General features: G+C 48.5%; 3 protein-coding genes across 3 annotated transcripts in view; all 3 read right to left on the reverse strand.

Annotated features, from left to right (window-relative positions):
• LOC131582753 (hydrocephalus-inducing protein homolog) overlaps positions 1 to 4,152 on the reverse strand; it is a 56,283-nt gene extending 52,131 nt beyond the window's left edge. Inside the window, exons 1-3 of the mRNA XM_058846222.1 lie at positions 4,046 to 4,152; positions 1,431 to 1,530; positions 412 to 531 (exon numbers count right to left, since the gene is read on the reverse strand). Of these exons, the coding sequence (XP_058702205.1) occupies positions 412 to 531; positions 1,431 to 1,530; positions 4,046 to 4,152 (327 nt within the window). The remainder of the gene's footprint in view (positions 1 to 411; positions 532 to 1,430; positions 1,531 to 4,045) is intronic.
• A 356-nt stretch (positions 4,153 to 4,508) lies between these two features.
• LOC131582558 (hypoxanthine-guanine phosphoribosyltransferase-like) lies at positions 4,509 to 9,643 on the reverse strand. Its single transcript, XM_058845873.1, has 9 exons — positions 9,617 to 9,643; positions 9,134 to 9,240; positions 8,511 to 8,694; positions 8,109 to 8,171; positions 7,551 to 7,568; positions 7,272 to 7,354; positions 6,235 to 6,281; positions 5,486 to 5,562; positions 4,509 to 4,556 (listed from the first exon to the last, which is right to left on the reverse strand). Exons 1-9 carry the CDS (start codon positions 9,641 to 9,643, stop codon positions 4,509 to 4,511), a joined length of 654 nt encoding a protein of 217 aa, XP_058701856.1.
• Positions 9,644 to 13,295: 3,652 nt separating this feature from the next.
• Positions 13,296 to 18,597, reverse strand: part of LOC131582754 (hydrocephalus-inducing protein-like) — a 57,288-nt gene continuing 51,986 nt past the window's right edge. Inside the window, exons 52-56 of the mRNA XM_058846223.1 lie at positions 18,120 to 18,341; positions 16,805 to 16,965; positions 15,842 to 15,948; positions 14,819 to 15,266; positions 13,296 to 13,359 (exon numbers count right to left, since the gene is read on the reverse strand). Of these exons, the coding sequence (XP_058702206.1) occupies positions 13,296 to 13,359; positions 14,819 to 15,266; positions 15,842 to 15,948; positions 16,805 to 16,965; positions 18,120 to 18,341 (1,002 nt within the window). The remainder of the gene's footprint in view (positions 13,360 to 14,818; positions 15,267 to 15,841; positions 15,949 to 16,804; positions 16,966 to 18,119; positions 18,342 to 18,597) is intronic.

Raw genomic sequence — 18,597 nt, forward strand, 5'->3', positions numbered from 1 at the left:
AGAAGACTCAGCCCATGAGCTTTGACTGTGAGCTGCACAAAGGGAGTCAAACAGGCTGAGAGAGGCAGAAATTCCTACCAGGAACCAAGATTAACCAAGGAAACACAGGATGTGGTATAGACCCAAGGCAAAGCATGAAGGCAGGTTAGAACTGTACAGCCCTCAACATTCCTATCAATCCAGAGCTTTCAAGAGAAAGCAAATCCTTTGGGATAGATACCATCAATGCATAGCCAAACTCAGGGGAGAATTCCCAGCACAGCAAGATTTCCACCATCCTGCACAACAAAGGTGCTGAGACATTTTCTTCTGGATGTGCTGCAGCAGGTAACTTGCTTTGCTGTACACCATGGGAATTACACCACTCCCCTCTTCCAGCACGGCGTTAAAGCTCCAGGCCCCAGCACTTACCTTGCTCTCATTTGTGAGAGACAGTTCCATTTCAGAGACTTCATGAGCCACGAAGTTCTGAAACACCAGCTCTGGTGGGGAAACACGAAACAAGCTCTGTTTCGGGAGAACTGGCAACAACTGGAGAGACAAGAGAGAGCAGGGAGAGGTTCAGCTGCTGGGAGGAATGTTCATGAAGGAGACTCTTACTCTGATCCCCAGTGAAGGACAGACTCTGGGTGAGCACGTCTGCCCAGGCCACACTGGGGAAACAGTAGCTCAGCCACCTCTGCTCTGAGCTGCTCAAGAGCTGCTGGGCCACACAGAGCAGGGTATAAAAGAAGCCATATAAAAGGGCATAAAGGGTATAAAAGAAGCCATATAAAAGGGTATAAAGGGTATAAAAAAAGCCATTTTGGTGGAGGGTGTGTGTGTGCTCAGCTCTCAGGGAGGGAGATACCCAGCTCAGCTGAATTGTCACTAATGAATAGTTTTCTTTTGCTTCAACAACTTTGTCCCCTTTAATTGTATTTAAAAGTTAGTGTGTTCCTAACAGAGGTAAAGGCAAAAATAAAATAACACAGAAATTAGGAAAAAGACAAATGAGGTGAGTGCTGAATGAGGATAAGGGTCAGTTCTTTTCTCAGTAACTTGGGTAAGAGTAGAGTTAGTATCTCCTTTTTCCATGAGCTTTAAATGGGTGCTTTCTTGTAGTCTTGTAGTCTGTGACCACAGCAAAGCAAGAGGTGGCTATTTCAGCAGGAGAATGGCAAAAGGCAAATTTGTGCCTTTGTGTCCCCAGCCTTCCCCCCATTGTTTCAGCAATGGCAGCTCCACTCCAGCAAACCCCAGCAGTTTCAGCAGAAGTTACTTTTGTTGGCTTGGTGCAGATCAGGACTCCAAGTCCACCACTACCAGCAGTTTGCAATGACAACAGCACCTGGACACTGAGGTATTTTGCTGGAGGCGAGCCTGTCACAAGCACACACCCTCTTCAAACTTTGCATCAGACAGAAAGGAAAAGAGCAGGAAAAGGCTACCTTCTGACCAGTCTCACTCGTGGGTAGAAATGGGCCAATTCTGGGCAGACTACTCTCCCCAGCACTGGCCTCATTCTTGTTGAGCTTCTCTCTCGGGAATCTAGAGGGAAGCAGCTGAAAGGCAAAAAAAACCCAGCAAAACCATCAGAGATGTGCTTGTTCAGAAAGGCTTTTCTTGAACAAGTGGCACTGGTGACTAATTGGTGATCACATCATCTAGGACAGTCCTGGAAGCTCTCTAAGTTACTTGTTGAAATAATTAGCACCAGTAAATTAATAATAGAGCAGAATACACATACTCCAACCACATGGCTGTGTCCCTCAGCTTCCCCAAGATTTGATGGGACATGTGTGGGGATTTCTGCTCTCTGGGCATTTGTTTCCTCTTTAGTTTCACTGGATTGAGGCAGTGATCTTTTCAGAGAGTGGGGAGGAGCTGTCAGAACTCCCTAATTCCATCCCTGCACAACACTCAAAGCTCACAGTGAGGAGATAGCGCTGCTGGGTGAGTCCAGGAGATGCAAGAAAGCAAAGTGGTACCAAGAGTGAGGGGCACAGGAAAGTGTCCAGGTTTTAGTTCTCTCTGTTAATTAGCATTTGCTTCCCCTGTCTGGGCTCCCACAGCCCTCCACAGAAGAAAACAGAGGGATCTCCTTGACAGAGCCTCAGCAGCAGGGCATCTTCAGTCAAGTGAGCTCCAGACAGCCAAGGGACCTTTGTGGCCCTGACTCCAGTGCTGTGTGCAGGGCTGGATCTGTGCCCCACGCAGGAGATGAGAGAGAACAGCTGCTCTGGAACCTCTGCTGCTGGCACCAGCCCTGTCTCTCCAGGCTTTGGGCAGAGCTGGAGCTGCCCAGGTGCTCAAGGGCAGGTTTGTGAGAGCAGCACAGGGGAGTGCCCAGCCTGACAGAAGGAATTGCTGTGACAAAGGGCAGGGAGAGAAGCGCCTGCTCAGGGCTCCAGCTGGACATTGGTTTCACCTGGCCCCGGTGGCACAGCCAGGGAAGACACTGGAGTGTCCCTGGAGCAACACACGGTGTTCCCAAGTGCACCAGGACAGCCCCCAGCAACAGGAGCACGGCACAGAGAGCTGGGGAGGGCTCTGCAGCCTCACAGTGCTGCTGGACAACAGCAGGGGCAGGGAGAGGAGGGACACCAGGGCCATTTCCAGCCTTAACACAGCCCCAGAGGCTACTTACACTGAAAGACTTCAGTCTTGCCCTGAGCAAAAGCTCAGGAGGTGTCGTCGTCTTTTCTGGGAATCCAGAAGGCATCTTGAAAGGAGGAAGTCGCAGAAGATCAACAATGCCTCAAGAAAACTGCAAGGAGCAAGAATGGAACTCTGAAAATCCAGAATCCAATTCACAGCAGACTCAAGAGATATACTGGTGCTAAAAAATTTATAGTATTTAAAAGTAGCCAAGTGCTTGTTTGGTGTGAGTAGCCAGGATTGTTAGGCCTCTAGTTGAACTACATGGCTATGTTGTGCAATTCAAAAATGAATCACACTGAAACCTGGAGCTAAAAATCTGAATACCATTAATAATAGTTAGAACAGACTGTAAAAGCTGTAGCTTTAATATTATTAGATTCAATATACTATTATTATTATTATTATTATGATTATTATTATTATTATTATTTTAAATATTGATATTATTTAAAAATAGCTAGAATGGACTACTTTTTCTTTAGGCTAAACACCCCTTGCTCTCTCAGCTGCTCCTCACAGGATGTGTGAGAGACTGGAATGTTATGGCTAATGGCTTAAATCTTGTTCTAAAGGATTTTTTGCCCTGTGCCCACCAAAGCCCACCCTTCCCTGAAAATGCCTGCTGACTGGAACTTTGGACTGTGAGTTAAGCCACCTAAGGGAACTTGAGAGAAAATAAAGGTGGCACTATTGTCCTATCATCTCAGGTCTGGGCAGAAGTAATCAACACTGAGGGAGAGAAATGGATCCACACCAAAGCCAAAGGCAGCAGCTGTCCTGAGAATCAGCTCTGTCTGGCTTCAGGGTGGGGAAGTCACAGGCACAGACTCATCTGCTGAGGCCAGGTTTGCACACAAACCTCCCATCAACAGAGGGGCAGGGAGGAAATTTTGTGGCTGTGCCACATCCCCAATGTAAGAGGCAGTGGACACCCATCCTCCCTCCCACAAAGTGGCTCAGCTCTAAAACCTCCCCCCACAAGAAGGCCACATCCAGGGGACATTGCCATGAGGAGCAGCTGAGGGGGTGTCACAACCCAGCCAAGACCTGCAGCGAGCCCCCAGAGCCGTGCCTGAGGCCTTGGACCAGATGAGTGCAGGGGATGCAAAGGAACACAACAGATCTGAAAATCCACAACCCAATTCATGGCAGAGCTGTGACAAAACCCAAAAGTACAACTTTAGTCAATCTCTAACTTCAAACAAAATTCGGGACTCCCTGTGAGACCAAAGCACCGCGAATTGGGGACTCCCTGGCAGAAAGCAAAGCACCGCGAACTCGGGACTCGCTGTGAGAGCAAAGCAGCAGGAATTGCCCCGCACAGCCCCATTCCCTGTGAACAATTCCCCTGGCGAATGGCCCAGTGGAGCCGTGTGCCCGTGGCCAGGCTGCGCACACCCACCGAGGATCGCGGTCTCCACGCAACTGAAGCTGGAACAGCAGCGCCGCGGGCGCTGCGGCCGCGGTTCCCAGGTAACCCCGAGCCCTGCCCGTGCCCCTGGCTTCCATCTCGGCCTCCGCTCGGGGCCTGTTCCGCCCTCCGAGCTCCCTCGGGCCCCGCCGGGAGCCGAAGGAATCCGCTGCGGGGCCCGGAACGAGCCGGGCACGTTTCTCGCTATGGCCACAGCCCCGCACCCAGCTCCTGCTGCTGCTGCTGCTGCTTCCAGCAGGAAAAATCCCAGCGTCTCCAGAGCTCGTGTTCAGCGCGCAGCACACGGGCAATGAGCGAGCTGCAGCTCCTGCCACTAACGGGGAGCTTCTCCTGCTGCTCCGGGACACGCAAGTAGCAAAAGGAATTTCCCGATGGGATGCTTTATATCACCTAATCAGCAGCCAGAAATCAGTGCTCCAGAAGACTGAGATTATCACATCCTGTATTTCTCTTTGGCGTTCTCTTTCAAAATACAGATGTGCAAAGAAAAAAAGATGTGCAAAGAAAGAAAAAATAAAAAGTACAATATTTATCAATCTCTATCTTGGAATGAAGTGTAAGATTGATTTTCAGCTGTATTCCCAGCACTGTACTAAAAACACACTACAACCGTAATAGTTGGAAGTTTCCTACTTGCAGTAAACTCCAGCTCTTAGTATTCTTTGCAAGTTTATTTGTAATATATAGATTTATATATTCTAAAGAACTTAGGTTTGTTAAATTACTGCATGCTCCTTAATGCTGCTGAGCAATAGCACAGACTGTGTCTTCAGCAGGACTGCTTTGTCTTAGGAAAAAGGCTTTGAAGTAAAAAACTTTTTGAGTTAAATGGAATAAAGGAAGTACTTTGGAAAACAAAGGAGGGAAAAAAAGATCAACCCAATCAGTTTATGATGTTTCCAAGGCTACTACTCTGTGCAGCCTGAAGAAGCTGTAATGGAATAAGGGAAGACTTCTTACAGACATGTAAGATATAAGACATGTTATCCCTAAGTGTATGGAAAACCTTCACCCAGAGTCCCTGCAGGGCTGCTTTAAAGACCTGGTGGCTGAAGAGCAACACAGGGTTGAACTAAGTCAGCCAAATATCCAATTAAAGTCAAATTACAAGTTATTTTCAGATGGGGTCACAGATTGTGTGCTGCTCACCATCCTGGGGGTTCAGAATGTTCTGCAGCACGGCTGAGCCATGAGACTTGTGGAGTAGAATTATAAAAAGGTGAAGCACAAACATTTCTCATGCACCTACACTGCATTACCAACTTGACACCTTAAAAATGGTTTTGCTCCTTTATTGGAAGTTTCTAGCTGGAGTTGAAGGTTTTTTAATTGTTGAGAAGCTCTGAGTAGAAGCAAATCTTCTTGCTGGGTACCTGATACTTGGCAGTGGAGGAATGTGCATGTACTTACATTTAGATCTCTGAAGTATTCATTGTAGTCAAGAGCATATCCAACCACAGATTGATCTGGGATTTCAAAGCCTGTATCTGTAAGAAAATACAGATCTTTTTATACTTCAGTGGTGGAAGTAGCTTTTAAATGCAGAGCTTGTATTCAACACATACTTGAGCTAAGGGTAATAGGCATCATCTCTTTCAGGGTGCTTCCTTAAGAATCTGAGCTATAAATTGATGAGAGAGGTTAGAATCTAAACCATTCCCATCAGTCAGTAATATAATTAAGGTGTTAAGAGAATTATTTTTATTAATAAAATAATTGTTTAAAACCTGGTTATAAGTTAGACCTGGGAGAAGAGACAAGGAATGAGATTTTACTTGAGTGAAAGTAGATGAACCGTGATTCAGTAGGACTTTTCAGTTTGGAAACAAGGCAAGTTTAATAATGCAGAGTCAAAACAAATGCCCTCCAGGGCCAAAGCAAAGCAACACACAGTTAAAGTTTGATTCATTTCTGCTATCTAAATAGTTAAATTTATATATCAAATAGCTAAACCTGCACTGAGGCCAGCCAGGGGAAAAACAGAAGGTGGTCATGAGGCCTCAGGATGCCATAGCTGGACATTAGTTCACAAGTTTTTATGTCGTTTCTCCCCATTTCTCTTGGCCTGCATGAAACTTCTGTGCAGTTGTCAGATGTGCTGCCTGAAGGGAAATTGTAAGACTGTGTTTTGGAAAATACTAGAAAAACATGGTACTTACAGTCTGGTCTGTAACCTGGACTCTGACATGTCCTTTTGACGAGCAGGCTGTAAGGCAGAGCAGAGCAGGTTGGTTTTTAAAATATGTCTAAGCTGCAGACTTCCCTTCTGCCACACCTCCCCATAAGCTTCTAAAATCATGCAATTAAATCAAGACAGTGAGATTATTTCACAGAAAGAAGTGGTGTTCAGCCTTGTTGTGGAGGGAGAAGCAAAGGCTCTGATCTAGGTTCATTCTTTATGTCCAAGTGGCTCTGGTTTGTATTCAGTTCCCTCCAATCCTGTGTCTCAGGTCATTGCCCTTCCACGTAGCAATGCCTCAGGACACTGGAACAGCACAGAGGGGGAAGCATGTCCAAGAGGCTGGGAATGATTTTAGTGGGGAGGGAGGGAGAAAAGGACATTTCTTCTGCAAAATCTTATCTATTCTTGGTTTGCCTGTGCACTTCAGAAGAAACTGAGAACCTCCTGGACAGTCCCTAGAAGGCCTGTCTGAATAACTGGTGCATAAAGCAACTGTTTTTATAAAGCATTGTGATTACTTGAGAGACACAGGGATAGTCCACAAAATTTCCTTTTAGAGACCTACTAAAAGCAGATCTAGAATGCTGCTTGAAGTCATCTTCCAAGTGCTGACAGACTCTCAGATTCTGGAAACTTCTAGAGTTGAGGATAGTAAGGGATATTCTGAGTGTTGTCATTCCAGTATTGAGGCAACTGAGGCAACGTTAGAAAACTTATGGAAAGACATCAATTTCCTTCAGACATAAAGTAAGAAACAGGGAATCCATCAGACTTTATGGACTACACAGAAAGAGCCATAAAACCTTTCTTTATTAATTTGAGCAGTGAGGATGGTAGTGCACAGGTAAATTGCCCAGTTCAAGAAACACTTAATTTTCCAGCAGCTGGGTAAGGATTGCTTCCTGCATTTGCTTTCTTCCCCCCAAACTTCAAGCCAAACAAGCACTTGTCAGCATACAATGACTGTTCACCCAAATGATTTGAATGTGTTAGTTAGCAGCTGTATCCTTGTACCTTACAACTTTCACCATCCTTGGTTTCTTGTCTTTTATTTTTGAAAGCAGTGCTTTCATGGTTCTACCAGTCTCAATAATGTCCTGAAAGTGATAAAAAAAATAAATTATCCTTCAAGTTTGAAAGGAAAATCAGACTGTCAGTGGATTAAATTAGAGCATACCAACCTGGCAGCCCAGTAACTTCATTAATTATTATTTTATATGTCATATGTATTCATTTGAAAAGAAGGGAGAAAAGAATCTGTGTCATTCCACCCCTCCTTCAGTCATTACTTACCTCTACTACTAACACATTCTGGAAGAGATTGCATAGGGAAAGAAGGGAAAGAAAAAAAAATACTTAAATGGCAATTTTCAGCAAACCATACAGCCAAGAAAAGCACACTAAAACCCTCAGTTACAAGGAAATTGCCTTGATTTTCAAAGGAGATTGTCACTTGAACTACTGACTGACTTTGGTGCTTACTGAAGAGTCTTTTTGTAAGTATTTATGAAAGCTTAAAATATGGTGATAAAGGCACTGTGTCAGGTCTATATCTTGCTCTGTGTACAGCACTGTATTCTAGAGGCACTGAATGAGTCAGTTGAGTGTGGTTCATTTCTGGGGGTTCTGGAATAAAATGGGGAATGGGACCTTTGGGAGCACTCATTGCTGATCACTTCAAGTTTCCACTGAGATCAGTGGGAATTATTCACTGTTTCAAAGCCCAGCATTTTAAATCAGTGTTAAGAGGCTGGAAGTATGCAGTATCAAAATCTTTAATAAAGATGGATTTCCTGGAAAATACATAGGAACAGTTGTTTTCCTTTAAAAGCTGAAGATGCCAATTCATACCTTCCCACTTAGTGTAGACAGCTCCTCTCCAATAAAACTGATTTTTTCTGCAGGTGACTCATTCTAGAAGGAGAAAGAAGAGATGGAAGTCACATAAAGCATGCCCCAAAGTGTTGTCCTGTATTTGTTTGAAAGGTGAGCTGCTCTTGCTTCTTGCAAGAGGAAGGAGTTTGAGATCTGCCCCTGGCTCTGTCATGTTGAGTGTTCTGCTATGTTTATTCCAGTGAATATATAATATCCACCCTTTGGGGCAGATCAGTAAATCAGTTCCTTTTTAGTATGTAATTTGAAGAGAATGTACACATAAACTCAATTTTTGTGGGGTTCTCACACAAACTACCAGTATTTAGAATGCCAGTCTATGGAGAGAGTCAATTTTCCAAAGAAAAGAAAGTTACTCACACAGTAGCTTTTTATTCTGACAAAATCCACGGTAACGGGCACAGATTTATCACCATTTTGATTCAGTGCTTTTATATGGTCCAGCAAATCAGCAAAGAATTTATAGCCTCCTTTAAGGACACAGAGTGCAACAATGGGATGACTTCCCATGTCTTGCATGATATCTCGAGCCAAACGCTCTGTCCTGGGAGAAAGAAGGAAAAAAAAGGCAATTCTGGAAAGTGGTCTGTGTATCAGAGCTGTTTGTGCATCTATTAAGCAATGTTCAAGTAAAAACTCTGATCTTGCTGTTAGGTTTTTATAACTAGCAAATTGTGAGCACAGCAAGTAGTAGGAAAATAAATTACGTATTTGCACAGCATAAGCAGATTTAACCCATAAACACAAATATTGCAGGATAGGTGGGCTTGAAGACAGTTGATGGAACATGGAAGCTTGACTGGGCTTGCAGAGGAATCCTCTCCATGAACCCCCTCTTATTCCAGACTTTAGGACAGAAGTGTTTGGGCTGCAGGGTTTCCCCGTTTCTCATGGGCTGCACAGGGCAGGACCTCAGGCTTTTTTCATTTGGAGGGACAAAAATTGGCATCACTGTCCCTATTCTTTTCTGTTTACCCTCATACCTGTCCAGGATGAGTCCATGAGGAATGAAGACTCTTTCTAAATCCTCTTCATTATGCTGAGGAATGCAAAACAGATTTTTGTTGTAGCCGCTTTCCTCATCTCTTATCTGCAAGGAAAAGGGAAATACATCTAAAACTAGCAACAAAGTCATTCAAGAAAAAGCTTCCAGTCTGTGACAGTGTGAGGAAAAAATTCCTCCCCTCCAATAATGTGTCAAAATAAAAATATTTCTGAGAGTTTTTGATCTTTCTGCTAGAACAATTCACAATCTGATAATGAGCTGGTGGCTGGGTTGTGAATGGAGTTGTGAATGCATAACAAGTACTTTGCCCCAGTCATTATGAAATCAATTCTTGGCTATCATCAACTCATTAAAAAAAACACCCAAAATAATAACAACCTTCCCTCTTGTTCCATTTGCCCTTCTGCAGAGCTCAGTAGCTTGCTCGTGTGGTGGACAAGTGAAAATTCAAATGTAAGGCAAGGAGATTGGGATTCCAGGTCAGCATGTCACTTTGGGGTGCTGCTCTACTTTGACCATCGTTCTCCACTGTGTAAAAGAGAAAGCTTTGCCTTCCAAGCATGATTTCACAGCTGAGCCTTTGACATTCCAGCCATTAACTCTCTCAGAGGACAGGGGAGATGGCTCACCCAAAAGGAGAAGCTTTGGGATGGCAGTGAGAAGAGGGGAAGCTGCAGAGGGTGCCCATAGCTCAGGTTTGTTCGTGCCTCGTTGATCGTGGAGAGACGCTGGCAGTGACACTGGCATGGGCTGTGCCTTGGGCTGTGCCACAGCACTGAGAGCAGCTTCAGTGAGTGCAGAGCTGCTCATGCTTTGGTGTTTGCTCAGCCCAGCTGGGCAGCTCAAAACTGGCCCATTTCTGCCTCTGGGAGGCTGCTCGTGCTGGGAATGAGATTCTGACTGAATTAGAAGCATTGGTCAAAGACAATGATTATTTGAGACTACTGGAACACATAAACACCATCTCTGTATCATTTGAATTATCAAAAAAAAGCACCTTTAAGGATAGTCACTGACACCAGTATAAAAGTGATGTTTGTGTTGTTTTGTTTTGGTTTGTTTTGTCTCCAAGATTCCCATGTCTATTGCATTCTACTTAACTGCAGCTTAAATGCAGTGATAATTCTCTCTGCAATTTGAGCAGCTTCTTTTGCCTAATCATGATCCTGACTGCGGTTTTTAATGGACTTCAGCTTTACAACCTGCTTTTGCATTTCTAAATGCACAGCATTTCTTCTGCACAGCAAGGGGAAGGTCAGCCTTCTTACCAAAGCTGAGCTTCCTGCTGCACTTGATGAGTGACACTGCAACTGCTTCAGCTCAGGTGAGGGATGAGCTTTGTCTGTGTGCATGTAACCGTGGAATAAAGGTAATCTTGAGGCACACAGATGTAAACAGTCATTACTGCTTAGAGCTAGTCTGAAATGAAACATTTTTATTTTGTTTTATTTTTATTTTGACAGTGTTGACATTTTTAGAGAAACCTTTATCGTCTCCAGCATGGAGCCAGAGAGAGTTGAATAAGCTTTGACACACAGAGTATCTGCCATAAAAAGAGCAGGGGACAAGCCCTTCCTGGCACTGGGAACACCACTGCTGGTCCATCATGCTGAGGCCCAGTCCTGTCACACACCAACTGCTCTGAAACTACACTCAGAACTAGTCCAGGTTTCTGCTTTTAAACTTTTGTGAACTTCCCCTTGAAGCTGTTATGGCAGAAGCGTGAGACACCAACCACGGCCCCAGCACAGGCTCGTCAGGATCACAGGCTTTAGGTACCTGTGACCCGGCGGAGCGGGGGGCTCCGGGCAGATCCCGAGGCGAGGCGGGTCCCCGCTGCCGAGCGCTGCCCCTCGGGCTGAGGGGTGAGACCGCGGGGCTGAGGGGTGAGATCGCCGGGCTGAGGGGCGAGATCACCGGGCTGAGGGGCGAGATCGCCGGGCTGAGGGGCGGGATCGCCGGGCTGAGGGGTGAGACTCCCGGGCTGAGGGGCGAGATCACCGGGCTGAGGGGCGAGATCACCGGGCTGAGGGGCGAGATCGCCGGGCTGAGGGGCGGGATCGCCGGGCTGAGGAATGGGATCGCCGGGCTGAGGAATGGGATCGCCGGGCTGAGGGATGGGATCGCCGGGCTGAGGGATGGGATCGCCGGGCTGAGGGGCGGGATCGCCGGGCTGAGGGATGGGATCGCCGGGCTGAGGGATGGGATCGCTGGCTTGAGGGGCAGCGGCGGCCCCGCGGTGCTGAGGGCAGCGCCCGGCTCGGCCCCTCAGGAGCCGCCGCAGTCGCAGCCCCGCCCGAGCGCCTCAGGGCGCGGCGGACTCGGGACAGCCCTGAGCCTTCCCCTCAGCCAGGTAGGAAGCTCTTGGAATTGTAGAACCGTCACGGGTGGAAGAGATCTTTAAGACCACTCAGTTCAACGTCAGCCCAGCATCTGCCACTGCAAACCCTAAACCACTAAACCATTTCCGAATATCAGATGCAGAAGCCTCTTTAACACCTCCAGCGATGACAACTCCACCACCTCCCTGGCCAACCTATTCCCAGGCCTGAACACCTGAACAGTGAAATTTTTTTTCTAAAATCTAACCTGAATTTCCTCTCTCAGCGTGAGGCCAGTTCCTCTGGTTCTCACTGCAGGCCCAGCAGAAGAGACCGGCCCCTCCTCACTGCATGGCCCTGGCAGGGAGTTGGAGAGAGCAGTGAGGTCCCTCCTGAGCCTCCTCCAGACTGACTAAACCCAGCTCCCTCAGCCACTCCTCATGGGACATTTTCTCATCCTTTCATGAGCCTTACTGCCCTTCTCTGGACACACTCCAGCCCCTCAATGTTGTTTTCCTCGAGGGGCCCAGAGCTGGGTCCATCCAGATCACCCTGAGGGTGACCAGAGAGACTTCAGTCTCTGGGCGTGTGCTTGGTGTCCCCAGTAACAAAATACTTACAGCCTGGGTCAGGGAAAGTCAATCTTCTGCCCAGTAGGTCCACGGCAATCACGGTCCAATGGCAGGACCTAAAAAGATGGTCTTCTCCTGCTGCTAAATGGAGTGGCTATTGAGGCTGCCATACTTTATTGAAGGTATTATCTGTCCTTTGGTGAAAGTCAGTCCAGTTAGAAATGTCTTGTCTGAGCCCCCCTCCCCCTGCAAAGCCTGCTCTGTTTCTATCCACACGCAGAGGAGGTTCATGCTGCCCTTCTGGTTTTTTTTGTAAGTTCTCCTCCCCTCCAGTTCCTTTGTCCTGGCCCACAGGGGCTGGGCACTGGACAGAAATGGGTGATGTGCCCTCGCTGCCCACAGCGATGGCACCGTGGTTCCCATGGTGTTACAGGTGGTGGTGGGACCGCCACCGCTGCTGGAGCCACCGTCCTTCCTGGCTGTCTATGATGGTCAGCCCCTAAGCTGGCAGCCTTCTGGATCACACCTCGATGATGGTGGTGAGGGTGGGTAGAGGATCCAAGGGCATTCCCATAATGATTTACTTGCATGTATCACTGGCATTTGCCTTTGCGAATTCCAACAGCAAGGCAGAATGCAGCCCTGGCTCTTCCACCTGTTTCTCCATGTGAGCCCACCACCTATCAATAAAATCTAGGAAAACCTCATTAGGTTGCTGCAGAATGATTGTAGAAGTAGTTTGGGGTTCTCTGGATGGTTACATGAGGAACACTTTCTCTGCAGCTGTTTTGATCTTTTCAAGGACCGGCCTTGGCAAAACCCGGGCCTGGTCCTTCCCCTGTGCCCATTCCCCATCGCCGCTCAAGTGGTCGGTTGTTATTTTATTCCCAATGGCATCAAGGGCGCTGTCGGAACTTTGCAATAGCTCAGAACATACGGCCTGTAATGACCTCTTCCATGCCCCCTCCCATGCAAGATATTCTGATGGGGTAAGGAGGCACGAAAATAAATCATGGAGGTCATATGGGACCGAGAGATTGGAGGAGAGGGTGGCCTTTAAAAGGCCCTTAAAATATTTGCTTCCCTTTCCAAACTCTTTCTGGGCTTTGCAAAGTTCTCTTTTGTTTTGAAATGAGAATGGCTCCCATTCTGGAAGCGCACTCCCACAACCACTGAACATAATTGGAGTGGCAAGAGGAAGGGTCTCCTGTTCTGGGTTCCGGTTCCTGGGCTCGTCACTTGTGGCTCACGGGGTGTGGGAAGCAGAAGGAGGGGCGTGGGAACTGCAAGTCAGAAGAGGGTTGGCGGTGCTGCAGGGGAAAGAGGAGGGGTCAGAGGAGGGGATATTATGAAAGGAAGGGGTGGGGACCTTTTCAGGAGGAGGAGCCCAAGTGGAGAAGGAGGGGTCTGAGGGGACAGGAAGGGGAGGGACAACTGGAGGAGGAGAGATAACAGGGGGAGGAGCATCAGGGAAGAAGGGGTTGGAGGTAGGAAGAAGGATTTTGGGGAGGAGAAGTACAAGGGAGGGGCCTGGCCATGTGGTCCCCACCATCTTGTGCTCTCCAGGAGCCATTTTGGGTACACCAGGGAGGAGAGGGTGAACGGAGTAACTGGAGACTGGGGAGAACTGGGGGGAACCTCAAAATGTACTAACTTGGGGGTTTGAACTGGGGTAGTGGGGTTTAAGGAAAGATCTCTGGCACCATGGCTAACAGTTAACATTTTATTAGCAACTGGTTATTAGCAGTTAACTGAAACTTAAGTTATTTAACAAATTAACAAACAAATATTTAGTTAACTTTGTTAATTAAAAGATGATGTTCACTGGAGCTGGGAAGGGGAGCTGCAGAGGTGTCACGTAAAGGGTGGGAGACCATCAGCAGTAGGAAACAAGATGTTGCCGGCTCCTGCTGGATGCTCCAGCTGACACAGATGCTGTCACTCTGGTGTTGGTTGCCAGTGCAGCTGCTTCTTGTGTCTCTGGCCTTCGTCTGTCTGCTGTAAGGCAGAGCATTTTGGTTTTCCAAAATGCTTCCACTCCCGGGCTCTGCCTTTCAGAACCACCTGCACCGTCCTGTGAGTCTGCTCCAGGTTAGGAATGCTGGGGAGAAAGGGACTGGTATTAGCCAGACAAACATTTCCAGCCAGACGCTTTTCTGTCTCCTTGCAGAGCACCCAGCGTTGCATCCTCCCTCTGTGCAAGCAGTGAGCAGCTCTGTGCAAGAAGCAGAGCTGGGGACTGGCTGGTCCCTGGGTCTCTCATTCTACATCTTGCAGCCCTCCAGGAGCTTAATGTTTCATGCAGTGTCTTTTGCCAGTGTCTCCCTCCCAGGGCCAGATGATCTTTCTGCGCTCCTGTGGGAGCTGCTGCCTCTCTGGGGCTGCTTGTCTCCAGGCCCACCTCCCCATCCCAGTCAGAGGGACTGAAGGGAGGGTGTTAGGGGATGAACCAGGCTGTGCTTGGTGATGCCCAGCAATAGCACAAGAGGCAACGGGCAGAACCTGAACAGGAAATTCCACCTGAACCTGAGGAAGAACTTCTTCCCTTTGCGGGTGACAGGCTGCCCAGAGAGGGTGTGGAGTGTCCCTCACTGGAATTATTGCAGAGCCCTCTGGACACAGCTCTGTGCCACGTGCTCTGGGATGACCCCGCTTGAGTAGGGAAGTGGGACCAGATGACCTCCTGTGATCCCTTCCACCCTGTCCCAGCCTGTGATTCAGTGACAGCCATCAAAAGTGTGAGTTGGCAAGTGTGTCAATGTTTCCTACCTGCACTGCATGGTGGTCTCAAAGTTCCCCACATCCTTTGGCGAGAACAGCACATGAAAGGTCTTCTTCTGGCCAGGAGTGATGGTGCCGAAGTTGGGGTTGATGGAGAACAGTGACTGGTCATGGGTGACATCTGGGAGGACTTCCAGGGAGGAAGTGGCACGCTGCGGGGAGAGACTCCGTTCCTTGGAGCGGCACCGCTTCTTGGAACGCTGCTTCTGCTTGGCATCCAGCTGCTCTTCCTCAGAAAGCTGCTCCTGGTCAGAATCTGGCTGTTCCTGCTCGGAATTCTGCAGCTGTTCCTGCTCGGAATCTTGCTGCTCCTTGGCAAGCCACTGTAGGTGCCGCAGCTCAGAAGGATGCGTCTCAAAAGGATGGTCCTGCTCCCTCTGGAAACGAAGCACCAGCTTTCTGCGCTGCCTTACAACAGGAGCAGAGCTGAGCCGACCTGCAGAGAGGAAGAGGACACCATTCAAAGACAAAATCTGTGTTCCCAGCAACGCTGCCTCCTGCAGCACATAGGTGGAAGAGAGCTGGGATGCACTCGGAGCATCTCTGGCCAAGTTCCAAGCAGGGAACAGAGCTTCTGGGAGCAGGGTCTCTGCCTGCAGCACACACTCCTGTGCCAAAGCAGGAGTTGGTTTTAGACAGTGACTTTGCAGCTGCCCTGGAGTGGGGGACTGCACACAGACAGTGGCTGCAGGGCAGCTCACTCGTTACACCATTGCTCTGCCCAGTCTCAGACTTCTCAAAGCAATGACGTGATGTCCCCTTTCCCAGTCCTGACCCAGCACGTGGCTCTCCCCAGAGCCTGGCTCAGCTCCTTTGCAGAGCAGAAGTGGCAGAGCAAGAACAAAAGGGGCGGAAAGGCAGAGGGGGAAAGGACAAAACTCTCCAGCTGCAGCTGGGAAGGTGCTGATGAAAGTGGACGTGTGGACAAGGAGGAAAAAGCAATTCAAGTCTTGGGGTGAAGGGGCAGGGTCTTCTCCCCAGGCCCTCAGCTACCGAGTGAAATGCCCTTACTCATCAGAGTGGTTGAATATGGCATCCTCACTGCTTCACTATCTGCAGGTGCAGCTTCCTCCCAGAAGTATTCCAGGGCCACCTTCCCTGTGTTGTGCATCCTGAAACTGAAAAGCAAGAAGGAGGAATTAAAAAAAATGTCCAATAAATAGAAAGCAAATAGTACACTAACATTGTCTGAGGGACTCCTGCTACCACTTTCTGCTGAGGAGCATCTTCTTCCCCAGGCAGCTCTGCCATGCTCAGACTGCTGTCCTGGGTGGCCCAGAAAAGTATTTCAAAGTCTGGAAGTTTAAGAGGAAAGGGCCAACATGGTGCCCAGGACATTGAAGCTAAGGGGCTTACTTTGGACTTTCTTTAGGTCTTGCTTTGACTGCAAACTTATTCTTGAGCAGATGAGGACAGGTGACACGCAGCGAAAGCAAACCCATGGCTGTTCTCAGCAGAAAATGGCAGCATTGAGCCTCTCCTGACCAGCCTCTCCTGCTTGGCTTGGCATACATGTGAACAAGCCTGTGCTGGTTTTGGCTTTTTTGTTCTGGGAAGCAGGCACTGGGTCAGCCCTGGGCAAAGGTGTCACAGCATTGTCACAGTACAGCTGGTCTGGACTGGACACAGTGAATCTGGCCATAACACAAATCCAATTCAGCTGGCCTAGCTCATGCCTGAACGTGTTCCCAGATAAGTTACAGGGGACCCTTGGCCAGCCCCATCCAAGCTGAGAAGTGAGCACAGCCCTGGCCAGGAAGTTGGGCAGGGAGAGAGATCTCAGCCAATGGCTGTCTAGCCCGGGAGATTTGCACTGGGTATTTCAGTGAGCTCTGAATAATAAACGAGGCTGTTTTGTCTCCTGAGCACCTGGAGCACCTGGAGTCCTGAGTTTTGTCTCCCCACCCACGGCCAGCACAAAGTTACACAAAGGCAGCTCCCGCTGGCAGGGCCCTGCCTGGCCTCAGCACTCACGTGGCTGTCCTTGTCTGGAAGGGCCAGGTGTCCTTGAGCTGAACCACGACTGTGTCCAGTTTGAACTGGGCGTAGGCAACCAAGGCACTGAGGTACAGCTCGGCCTCCTGGCCGCTCTTCTTCAGCACAGTGTGAGCCGGTTCCGGGACTGTCTCCACTGTCTGCAAACAGAGGAGAAAAGAATCACTGAGCAGAGCCCAGAAAGTCAGGCTGAGAAGGGAATCTCTTGGCCTCCAAGATCAGCCTCATAGAGGGACTAGAAAGGACCATTCACTTTTAGTTCCCTGGAAAGATGACAGAATTGGGACTGTTGTGCTGCAGGAGTTGTTTCTGCCCACTGATCAAAGCAGTCCTACCACAGCTGTTAATGTACCCATGGAGACTACAGCGGTGTTCCAATCCCTGTACTTCAACCTTGGAGAGGGACTGACTTTTTCCCTGGTCCCCTAGAAATCCAGCAGGTCTCAAAATTAGGGTTAAGTTCCCCTGCTGGAGCTCTGTGGGTGGAAAACCCCATGACTGAAGACTTCTAGGAAGCATCTTCTTGTCTTAGGAGAAAGTGCTCTCCAGATGTCACCTGTGGAGCAACAGCCACACTGCTGGCAGCTGGGGATGGGCATTTTGGGACGTGAAAGATCTCACTGGGAAAGTCTCCAACTGCAGATGTTCTGATAGAAAAGAGGATGGTTTAGAGGCCTTCAAATGGTCCAGAAACTTGGAAAGAACCTTCACCCAAGCTGAGTGTGTTTGGCAATAATGACAATAAAAGCAAGAGTCTCCAGAGATGATCCTTCTCCGGACTCCTCCATACTGTCATACAGTGCCTGGGCTACTCCATGATGAGATAACCCTCCCAATACAGAGACCACAACCAAAATCTCTGGTATCCATGGAGACAAAACTTGGAGTTCACCAGCAGGTGCAGCAGAAGTGTATTTGTCTCCACTTCAAAAGAAGAGACAGAGTGCAGCAGACTTAACTCCTTGTTGGTGAAAGGGCACCACATCATATGGAGAGATTTCAAACACCATAAAATGAGATAATCATAAAACACTGTCTCCCATTCAACATGGGCTGCAGCACTTGTGCTTGTGGCACAGACTGATAGTGTGTGGCTAATGGTCTCTTGTCTAAAGGCTTCTCCTCTTGTGTGAGGGTCATGTGCATCCACCTCTCCCCTAGAATGCACTGCTGGTGAACCTCAGGGCTGTCCAATGTCCAGAGGAAGCAGGAGCTGCTCAGCCAGCAGTGATGGTGTTATGGTGGTTCTTTTTGGAAAAGCTGTGGTGGCTTTTTTTGCCATTTTGCTTCTTACCTTCTCTTTTTCAGGCCATTGGGCTGCTGGGTCCTTCCCAGTGATGTCGTTCCACACGACAATGCACATTTCGTCGTCCCAGTCTGGAACCTTCCATGGTGGCAGCTCAAATTTGATCTTGGTCACCTTACATTTCACAAGGTGCCTCCTGAAGGTGGCTGGGACATCTGATTTCAAGGTCACTGTGATGGCCTTGGTGCAGCCAGGGTGGAGATGTCCCACCTAGGGAGAATCAGGGAGTCAAGACCAAACTGGAAGCACTGCCAAGGGCAGGACTGATAGCAAAAGGGACTGATGTGGTGAGCAGCTGTGCCAGGAACCTGCACCTCAGTGTGGATTTATGTGAAGTTGGACAGACAAAAGTATGAAGAGAAGGTACCACCTCCCATAACGTGAAGCCTTTTCTGCAAGGCTGGCAGCCTTGGCCCAGCCAAGCCAGGGACTGCATCTCCCATGTGGCACTGGAATGGGCTAGCAC

Source organism: Poecile atricapillus, chromosome 10 (assembly GCF_030490865.1).
Source record: "Poecile atricapillus isolate bPoeAtr1 chromosome 10, bPoeAtr1.hap1, whole genome shotgun sequence".
NCBI lineage: Eukaryota > Metazoa > Chordata > Aves > Passeriformes > Paridae > Poecile > Poecile atricapillus.

Excerpts from the sequence above, each read along its gene's own strand:
- LOC131582558 (XM_058845873.1), bottom strand. The coding sequence starts at position 9,643 with ATGCTGACCTGGAATCCCAATCTCCTT. Across the intron at positions 6,282-7,271 it reads AGGATGGTGAAAGTTGTAAG|CCTGCTCGTCAAAAGGACAT; the intron begins GTACAAGGATAC and ends TCTGCCTTACAG. Across the intron at positions 4,557-5,485 it reads AATACTTCAGAGATCTAAAT|CACATCTGTATTTTGAAAGA; the intron begins GTAAGTACATGC and ends TTTTTTTCTTTG.